Raw genomic sequence first — 10,222 nt, 5'->3', positions numbered from 1 at the left:
CATCAGCTAAAAGGAAACTGCTCTGCTATGCCAAACAACCGTGATCGAAGCATCCAAATTTAGAAAAAAAAGAAAGAAAAAGAGATGGAAACATACTGCAAATCTATGCTGAAGGGGAGAGAAATCGATTACTTGTGTGAATCCATCTAAATTCAAACTGATGTGCCAAAAATAGTTCAACACGTAGCTATGTGAAATTGAATACCGAGCCAAAAATAGTAGGACAGGCCGAGAAAAGAATGATCGTGCTGATAATAAAAAGGGCCGGCCCAACGATGAGATAAAGGCCCTGCCCAACTTTGAGATAACGGGGCCTGTTAAGCTGATGGGCTAGCGATGTCCAGTAACAGCTCCGCCGCGCTAGAAAAGAAGCTGCGCGAGCGCGAGCGCGAGCGCGAGCTCGTCCCTCTCTCTGGCTCGGACCAGCACCATCACCTCCTTCCCCAACCTTCCAGACCCCACTGCCCCCGGCGGCGGCGGCACCGGTGGCGGCGGCGGAGATGAGCGTGTGGAACTACGTAGTCACGGCGCACAAGCCGACCAGCGTCAGTCACTCCTGCGTCGGCAACTTCACCAGCCCCAACCAGCTCAACCTCATCATCGCGTAAGCGCGCTAATCAATCCCCAGTCCCCTTCCCCCGTCTTCTCCGTCTCGGGCATGGCTCTAACACCGCGCGCTCCCTTCCGAGTGGCCAATCCCTCGGGATTAGGTCCTGGGTGATGTCTCTTAGGGTTTTGGGTTGGAGGTGGGGCGCGGACTAGGGTTTCCTCTGAGCTGGAACACTGGAAATGCGTGATTTCCTCGAATTCTTTTGGACCGTTCCGGATTTTTTTGTGGGCGGACGAGACAGGGAAAGCGAACGCATCTGATTCCTTCCATATTTTTTTGGAGGACTACTTGGGTTTGCCTCCATTTATGTGAGATCTGACATTATCACACTAAAACCCTACCTTACAATTTGGTATTCTCTAGGATGTCGAACAGTTGAAGTAATACAAAATAGCGTGATGAAATCAAACTGCAATGGACGAAACATCAAGTGTTATTGTTATATGGCTGTTTGCGGTGAATTTTCTGCTTAGTGATACATGCAATGATGTTGCAATGAAACTGTTTGTCTGCTGCAAGTTAAATGCCTGTTAAGTCCTTTATTGAAGCATGCATGCACCAACCTTTCAGGAAATGTACCCGCATTGAGATCCATTTGCTTACTCCTCAGGGCCTTCAGGTTAGTGGTTCATAGCATTGACATTTCATTAAGAGTTTTGCTTTTTTGCATTAAAATCTGCTACCAGGAGACCTTATCAATTTTGTTTTTCCTAGCAGCCTATGCTTGATGTCCCTATATACGGAAGGATCGCGACGATTGAGCTTTTCCGCCCTCATGTAAGCTACCTTGCAGTTCCTACACCAGTGATACTTATTTTGTGTCGTGAAGTATTTAGATTAATTTTCTATTTCTTTCTTCTCCTCAGAATGAGACTCAAGATTTTCTTTTCATTGCTACGGAGAGGTACAAATTCTGTGTTCTGCAATGGGACGCAGAAAAATCAGAGCTCCTCACCAGGTTTGGGGCACTTACTGTCCTGGCTTCTTACTTTATAAAACAATGATTGACATGGCAAGTCCCACTTAATTTTGTCGAGGACAAAAGCATATCGCCAGTCAATAATATATGCTGAACACTGTCATTGCCTATTTTTGTTTGGAACAATAATGTTTATTCCGTCTCTGTAGAGCCATGGGTGATGTTTCTGATCGCATTGGCCGTCCTACTGATAATGGACAGGTGCATCCATCTTTTTTCAGTTTGAACCCCCTATTTTTGGCTTGTTGGAATAGTATGAGAATTTTCCTTTGATTTGAAATTTCCATTACCCATCATTTTACAGAGTTTTGCGTGTATAGAGCAAGCAACAGTTTACCCTGGACACAGAAATACTAAGTTGCTAATGTGTAGCCTTTTGTTCATTATGTAGATTGGAATTATCGACCCTGACTGCAGACTTATTGGTCTTCACCTCTATGACGGCTTATTTAAGGTAACTATACCGTCTGCTTCATTAGGTTTATGAATTTCAGATTTGTCCTTATTACCAAGTTGTACTTATACATATCCAATATGTCTTATTTCCTTTGCTATCTTCCTTGGCAGGTTATACCATTTGACAACAAAGGACAGCTGAAGGAAGCTTTCAATATCAGGTATGGGTGTGGAAATTTCTAACTTTTTTTAGTTGCTAATAATAATATTCATGTGATCAGGAAATAGATGTGGTAGTGTAGTCTATAACTAGAAAAATTGAAGCATGTGCGCGTACTCACTGCCCGAACCCGCTTATCTTCTACAATCTAATTAATTTAAGCAGTGGTTATTTTTTAAGTGATATTTTTGTGAATGCATTGCAACCTTGGCTAAATCTTGTTAGAGAACCATAATTTGCACATGGCTGAACCTTGTTTTGGTTTCTCAATTCTTCTATTCATTAGCATAAAATATTGTGTTTGTTTTGTTACTCTGTCTTTGCTTTTTTTCAATCAAATTGAAGCCCATAATTTCTCATGTCATCTCAAGAGGATACTATTGTTTTGGCATTTATCTCTTGCTATCAACCACGGTATATGTTTGCAACATTGACTTACTTGGGAAGCTCAGCACAAATCTTAATTTTTCATTAATGACTATCAACAATATCTAAATATATAAGATGGACTCTGATATTTTGATTATTTGTAATAGTTAGCGTCATGTTATTCAGACTATCTTATAGTTAGCATTTTGTTATGATAGACTTGAAGAACTTCAAGTACTGGACATCAAGTTTCTGCATGGTTGTGTTAAACCTACTATTGTTGTCCTCTACCAGGTTTGTTTGTACTTCTTTGTGACTTCTGACTTCTCCTTTGCAAGTATAGAGTTTTGAACAGTTGAACTGCATTTGTTATGACTCATGATATTACCTTTTATGATTTGCGTGTTCTGTGCTATTCCAGGATAATAAAGACGCGAGGCATGTTAAGACATATGAAGTTGCACTGAAGGACAAAGATTTTGTTGAGGGTCCTTGGTCCCAAAATAATTTAGACAATGGTGCTGGTTTGTTAATACCTGTACCAGCTCCACTTGGTGGCGTGATAATTATTGGCGAGGAGACAATAGTTTACTGCAATGCCAATGCTACATTTAAAGCTATACCAATAAAACAAGTAATCTCTTCACTACATCTGTTTATTTTTCTTTTTGGTGCCAACTTCATATTGGTAGGTATCACGTCTACACTGTCTAATTCTTTGTCCCTGGTTCGTTTTCTTGCTAGTCTATCATAAGAGCTTATGGACGGGTTGACCCAGATGGTTCTCGATATTTACTCGGTGATAATGCAGGAACTCTGCATTTACTTGTCCTTACCCATGAACGAGAAAGGTAACATATCGTGCATTTTTTTGCGATGTTCAAAGTTGTACTAACTACCGTGGGATTAAGCTGATGAGCCATACGATGAAGCTTTGGGAGAGGGTTATCGAGCATCGCCTAAGAAGAGTGACAAGTGTGACCCAAAACCAATTTGGGTTCATGCCTGGAAGGTCAACCATGGAGGCGAGAAGAAGGACTTGCACATGGTCTTCATTGACCTTGAGAAGGCATATGACAAAGTACTGAGAAATGTCATGTGGTGGGCCTTGGAGAAGCACAAAGTCCCAACTAAGTACATTACCCTCATTAAGGATATGTACAAGGATGCGACGACGTTTGTCCGGACATATGATGGCAACACCACTGACTTTCCTATTAACATAGGCCTACACCAGGGGTCAGCATTGAGCCCTTATTTATTTGCTTTAGTGATGGATGAGGTCACAAGGGATATACAAGGTGAGATCCCTTGGTGTATGCTCTTTGCTGATGATGTGGTGCTAGTTGACGAGAGTAGGGCAGGGGTTAATAGGAAGTTAGAGCTGTGGAGACGCACGTTAGAGTCGAAAGGGTTCAGACTTAGTAGGACCAAGACCGAGTACATGATGTACGATTTCAGCGCGACTAGGCATGAGAGGGGAGACGTTAGTCTAGATGGGCAAGTGGTGGTCCAGAAGAATACTTTTCGGTATTTAGGATCGGTGCTACAAAAGGATGGCGACATTGATGAAGATGTTAGGCATAGAATTTCAGCTGGCTGGTTGAAATGGCGGCAAGCTTCTGGCATCCTTTGTGACAAAAGGGTGCCACAAAAGCTGAAAGTCAAATTCTATAGGACAACAATTTGTCCAGCGATGTTATACGGTGCTGAATGTTGACCTACAAAAAGGCGACATGTCCAGCAACTGAGTGTAGCAGATATGCGGATGTTGCGGTGGTTTTCGGGCACACAAGGAGGGATAGAGTCCGGAACGAAGTTATTCAGGATAAGGTCGGGGTGGCACCAATTGAGGAGAAACTTACCCAGCATCGGCTGAGATGGTTTGGACATGTCCAACGAAGGCCTCCTGAGGCGCCGGTGCGTAATGGGGTTCTTGAGCGGGTCGATAATGTAAAGAGGGGTAGAGGTAGACCTAAACTGACGTGGGATGAGTCGGTTAAGAGAGACCTTAAGGATTGGAATATCTCTAAAGAGATAGCTTTGGATAGGAGCGCTTGGAGACTAGCTATCAATGTGCCTGAACCTTGAACTTATTTCTTTCGGGTTTCATCTCTAGCCTACCCCAACTTGCTTGGGAAAAAAAGGCTATGTTGTTGTTGTTATTGTAAAGGCTCTTAGCTTAAAAGTATTCTGTTTCACCTTTCATCTTCATTTTAGGGTTACTGGTTTGAAAGTAGAATACTTGGGAGAGACTTCAATCGCATCATCAATTTCATATCTCGATAATGGTGTTGTTTATGTTGGTTCACGATTTGGCGATTCACAGGTAGGTTAAATACTTTCTAATCCTTTTTGTTTCTCTATATTAACATGATCTCCTTTATATTGTTCTTGCAATATATGTCATAAACATTATATTTTTTTCCAACAGCTGGTAAAACTGAACCTCCAAGCTGATGCAAGTGGTTCATTTGTTGAAGTTCTGGAACGTTATGTGAATCTTGGACCTATTGTGGACTTCTGCGTGGTTGACCTTGATAGGCAGGGTCAGGGTCAGGTGGTCACTTGTTCTGGGGCATTTAAAGATGGTTCCCTTCGCGTGGTTCGGAGCGGTATAGGGATTAATGAGCAGGTATTCAATTAAGAGTAGTTTGTTATTGCAATACTTGTAATGTACAGAAGTTGAGTTGTTTATCTTCTCTTGATTAATTAGGCTTCAGTAGAACTCCAAGGTATCAAAGGATTATGGTCATTGAAATCTTCTTTCAATGATCCTTATGACATGTACCTAGTTGTGAGCTTTATAAGTGAGACACGGTTCTTGGCGATGAACATGGAAGATGAACTAGAAGAAACTGAGATAGAGGGGTTTGATGCGCAAACACAGACCCTGTTTTGTCAAAATGCGATCCATGATCTTCTCATACAGGTGCCCTTCTAACGACCATTTATCAGCTTTTTCTTGCATTCTGCACATTAGCACTCTAGCAAAATATCATATGATTAAAAAGATGAATAATGGGCGTTTGAAAGAAAAATCAAGCTCTTTTCTTTTGTATGTTCGCCAAATTAGTTTCCTGAATATCATTATTCATCATATTAGCAGTTATGTGGTACAAGTATGCTTAATCAACTATCAACATTTTACCTGTTGCTTTGAATGACAGGTTACTGCTAATTCTGTTCGGTTAGTCAGTTGCACCTCTCGGGAGCTAGTGGATCAATGGAATGCACCTGCAGGATTTTCAGTCAATGTTGCTTCAGCTAATGCTAGTCAGGTGCTTTTCCTTTTTCGATTGCTGTCTTTTTTGTAAATTTGAGTAGGTGTATCACATATTTCAGTGACACTACCAATTACAAAAACTAGACAAACCTAGGAGGAACTAGGTGGCGAATAAAATAGGCCCTCAATTTTGCCTTGATGAGGACCTGAACTTGGGTGGTTTAGTTGTACATCCGCACCCTCAACCGAGCTAGGATCAGATTACACTTTCCTGTATCATTAAGCGATATTCCCCTTGTTCTTTTTTTTCTTGGGAAGTTTTATCTTATCTTTTTTTTTTTCTAGCAGGCAATGATATTTTGCCAAATATTAGATCATTTGATGTATAGTAAGACTCCTGGGGGGGGGGGGTTGCTTTGCTTCTTTAGTGCCATATTGCCTTATTGTCAATGCACATGCTGACATGCACCAACCCTAAAATTATCAAAAATATCAGGATAGAAGAAGTGTAGGGGGAATCATAATAAACAACAAATGAAGTGAGCTTATTAAAATTTTTGTTGTGCACATGCAATCACAAAGTAAAGGTACTGTCTATTTTGAATATGTAATTATGATATATTTTTCCTTCGTTTGGAAACTATAGACTGGTGTTTCTACCTTCTTTTGCTGTTAATTTTTTTCTTGAGTCTGAGGGTCAGTATTTTGAATATGTAATTTTTTTGATATATTTTGAATATGTAATTTTTTTGCTAACTTGTTATGGTTCAACCCAAGGGAATCTTTACTGAGTTCTGTAGGAGTTGTTGATATGGTTCCAGAAATGATTTTCAAAATAATTGCTACGTCCAAAGCTGGAAAAGAAATTGGAATTGAAAAACTGTAAGGCAAATGTAATTCATCCAGAATTATGCAGTGTCACTTTATTTTATCTATTGCTATGATATGTGCAGACATTTATCATCTGCGGCCATTAGTCCAGAAATATTTACTTGAATGTCCTAACTGCAAATGGATTTGAATGATTGGATGCTGATTCTATTTATTTTTTGCATAACATTTTTTAATTGCACTAATGTCTTGCAGGTTCTGCTGGCAACAGGTGGTGGCCATCTTGTTTACCTAGAAATTAGGGATGCTAAGCTTGTTGAAGTGAAGCATGCACAGTTAGAGCATGAGATTTCTTGTCTCGATTTGAACCCAATTGGGGAGAATCCACAGTATAGTTCCCTAGCTGCTGTTGGGATGTGGACAGATATAAGTGTTAGAATATTTTCACTTCCAGATCTTGAATTAATAAGGAAGGAAAATTTGGGTGGAGAAATTGTTCCTCGGTCTGTTCTGCTGTGCACCTTGGAGGGGGTATACTCTTGACCTCACTTTCCTAAGGTCCATTGAAAACAATAATAGCAACTTCAAATAACAGATACATGCTTCTGTTTTCAGGTTTCGTATTTGCTTTGTGCTCTTGGAGATGGTAACCTGTTCAGTTTTCTGCTGAATGCAAGTACAGGTGAACTCAATGATAGAAAGAAGGTTTCCCTTGGGACCCAACCAATCAGCCTTCGTACATTCTCATCAAAGGGTACCACCCACGTGTTTGCTTCATCAGATAGGCCAACTGTCATCTATAGCAGCAATAAGAAACTTCTCTATAGCAATGTTAATTTGAAAGAAGTTAATCATATGTGCCCTTTCAATACAGCCGCTTTTCCAGACAGGTTCTTTCTCACTCTAGATTTTGTGCGATGAAATTACTTTAATTCTTGAGTTCACTACCTCCTGTATTACTTGTGAATATGTATCTATCTGGTCCAAAATGCTTTCCTACATTCCATTTTCCATAACCATCAGATCTCTGCAGTTCCTGGATTGTGCGGAACATGTTCTTATAAAGCTAATTTTTAAATTTTATATTACCAGTAGCAGTCTTTTTATGTAAGCTTTGTTTACAATCTGAAGATACTTACTGCACATAAAACAATACAACAACAATAAGACAGCCTTTTGGTCTCAAGATAGTGGTGTTGATAATTCCTTTCCCAGTTTTTATACACATTCTTTTGACTTTATTAAGCAACCTCCTTTAATTGGTTGTGTCTTGATTGTTGCTAGTTCCATTCTACTTGATGCTGTGAGCTCACACTTCATTTATGTCACTATTCCTGTAGTTTCTTCTTAGAGTAATTATTTGGAAAAGGTATCGCTGCTTTAAGTTTGCTCAGTTCACCTTCTTTTCTCAATTCCACAGCCTTGCAATTGCTAAAGAAGGTGAACTCTCAATTGGAACAATTGATGATATCCAAAAACTTCACATCCGTACAATCCCCCTTAATGAACAAGCACGGCGCATTTGCCACCAGGAGCAATCAAGGACACTAGCATTTTGCAGTTTCAAGTACAACCAGACTAGTATGGAGGAAAGTGAGACTCATTACATCCGTCTGTTAGATCATCAGACTTTTGAGTTCCTGTCTACATATCCTCTAGATCAATATGAATGTGGCTGCTCCATCATTAGCTGCTCATTTGCGGATGATAATAATGTCTATTACTGTGTTGGAACTGCATATGTTATACCTGAGGAAAATGAACCAACAAAGGTAATATGTCTGAGAGCCAGATGTTTCATTTGTGCTCTGTGCTCCCTTTTAATACCTGTTCAGTTTACTGCTGCTTGTTGCTGATTTCATATGAATCTTGTTCGTTAGTTCTCTTGACAAAATGCTTATAAATTGGTGCACCTTGTCGTAGGGCCGGATCCTTGTATTTGCTGTTGAAGATGGAAGGTTGCAGTTAATTGTAGAGAAAGAAACTAAAGGAGCAGTTTATTCGCTGAATGCATTCAATGGGAAATTGTTGGCTGCTATCAACCAGAAGATTCAGTTATATAAGTGGATGCTACGCGATGATGGTTCACACGAGCTGCAATCTGAGTGTGGGCACCATGGGCACATACTGGCCTTGTATACTCAAACCCGTGGTGACTTCATTGTGGTTGGTGATCTGATGAAATCGATATCCTTGCTGGTCTACAAGGTGCCGTTAACTGTGTGCTCGATGCATTGCAGTATTTGTGAATTTTGTATTAGTATCTTCGTTCAGCCAATTACTAATGTTATTTTCTTCTTCTTTTGAACAGCATGAGGAAAGTGCGATCGAAGAGCGTGCTAGGGATTACAATGCAAACTGGATGACTGCAGTTGAGATGCTTGATGATGAAGCCTATATCGGGGCGGAAAATAGTTATAACCTATTCACTGTACGCAAGAACAGTGATGCAGCCACAGATGACGAAAGGGCCAGGCTGGAGGTTGTTGGGGAGTACCATCTCGGAGAGTTTGTGAATAGGTTCCGCCATGGTTCACTCGTAATGCGCCTTCCGGACTCAGAGATAGGGCAGATTCCCACAGTCATCTTTGGCACAATAAATGGGGTAATTGGCATCATCGCCTCCCTCCCACATGACCAGTACATGTTTCTAGAGAAGCTCCAGTCCACTCTTGTGAAGTTCATAAAGGGTGTCGGAAACCTGAGCCATGAGCAATGGCGTTCGTTCCATAATGATAAGAAGACAGCCGAGGCTCGGAACTTCCTTGATGGCGACCTGATTGAGTCATTCCTTGACCTTAGCAGGAGTAAGATGGAGGAGGTGTCCAAGGCTATGGGTGTTCCTGTGGAGGAGCTGTCCAAGAGAGTGGAAGAGTTGACTAGGCTGCACTAGATGAATAAGTTAGCTGTTTGCTGTAACATGTAAATCCTTTGTAACTTGTATTTTGTACTGTCGCAGTGGCATGTAGTTTTCAGTGCAGGGAGTTTCCTCGGCGATGCTGTTGCCGCCGGTTGCACAAGTGTTCACCCGGTTGTAGTTTCCTTTGCTTTGTTGGATGGCTACTTTTCATCTGACAGTTTGGTGAGATTGTTTTTCGTAAACCCTCAAATCAAAAAAATAGTAGTGAAACTTGTGTGATTGCTTTTTATTTGCTGTTCGAACTAGGCCTGGTGCGCAACGTTTTATGGGACTTTTGTAGTGAATCTGGCATGTTTTCTAGAACTTTTTTTTTTGCATGGTCTTGCAATGTTACTAGGTTAGTCGCCTACTCGCCTTGCATTAGTAAAGTGGTGATGCTTGCAAAGTTAATCTTTTCTAACTTTATTTAATTATAAGCTAAAAAAATCAAACCATCGACAACGTCAAATTAGTTTGTGTCTACCGTAAAATATGTATTAATTGTGTATGGTTTTATTCGATAGTGTAAAGAGTACTACGTTTCTGTGTTGGGAGCAACATGTGGGCCTTGAATCTAGCAACAGTGCAAAGTGATTGTTCCAGCACCTTTGCACAGTGGCATGTACAAAAAGAATGCAACTTTCTTTTTCTGAGAATTATTTTATCTAAAATTGGTTATACTTGAAATTGTT

General features: G+C 40.6%; 1 protein-coding gene across 1 annotated transcript; it reads left to right on the top strand.

Moving 5' to 3' along the window:
• The first annotated feature begins 386 nt into the window (after nt 1-386).
• Nucleotides 387-9,770, top strand: LOC120700452 (DNA damage-binding protein 1). The gene is made up of 19 exons (XM_039984696.1): nt 387-604; nt 1,181-1,229; nt 1,328-1,387; nt 1,477-1,568; nt 1,739-1,790; nt 1,981-2,043; nt 2,157-2,206; nt 2,793-2,868; nt 2,996-3,208; nt 3,319-3,425; nt 4,795-4,903; nt 5,009-5,209; nt 5,291-5,506; nt 5,745-5,855; nt 6,887-7,162; nt 7,247-7,521; nt 8,052-8,403; nt 8,555-8,839; nt 8,943-9,770. Exons 1-19 carry the CDS (start codon nt 501-503, stop codon nt 9,522-9,524), a joined length of 3,273 nt encoding a protein of 1,090 aa, XP_039840630.1. The 5' UTR covers nt 387-500; the 3' UTR covers nt 9,525-9,770.
• Nucleotides 9,771-10,222: the final 452 nt, after the last annotated feature.

This window comes from Panicum virgatum, chromosome 3K, assembly GCF_016808335.1.
Source record: "Panicum virgatum strain AP13 chromosome 3K, P.virgatum_v5, whole genome shotgun sequence".
Lineage (NCBI taxonomy): Eukaryota > Viridiplantae > Streptophyta > Magnoliopsida > Poales > Poaceae > Panicum > Panicum virgatum.
The sequence above is the reverse complement of the archived record's forward strand: the minus strand, read 5'-3'. Positions and strand labels throughout refer to the sequence as shown.

Bases quoted from the DNA above. Each gene is read 5' to 3' on its own strand.
- LOC120700452 (XM_039984696.1), top strand. From the start codon at position 501: ATGAGCGTGTGGAACTACGTAGTCACGGCGCACAAGCCGACCAGCGTC. The intron at 1,569-1,738 runs GTTTGGGGCACT...CCGTCTCTGTAG, and splicing joins AAATCAGAGCTCCTCACCAG to AGCCATGGGTGATGTTTCTG. The intron at 7,522-8,051 runs GTTCTTTCTCAC...TCAATTCCACAG, and splicing joins ACAGCCGCTTTTCCAGACAG to CCTTGCAATTGCTAAAGAAG.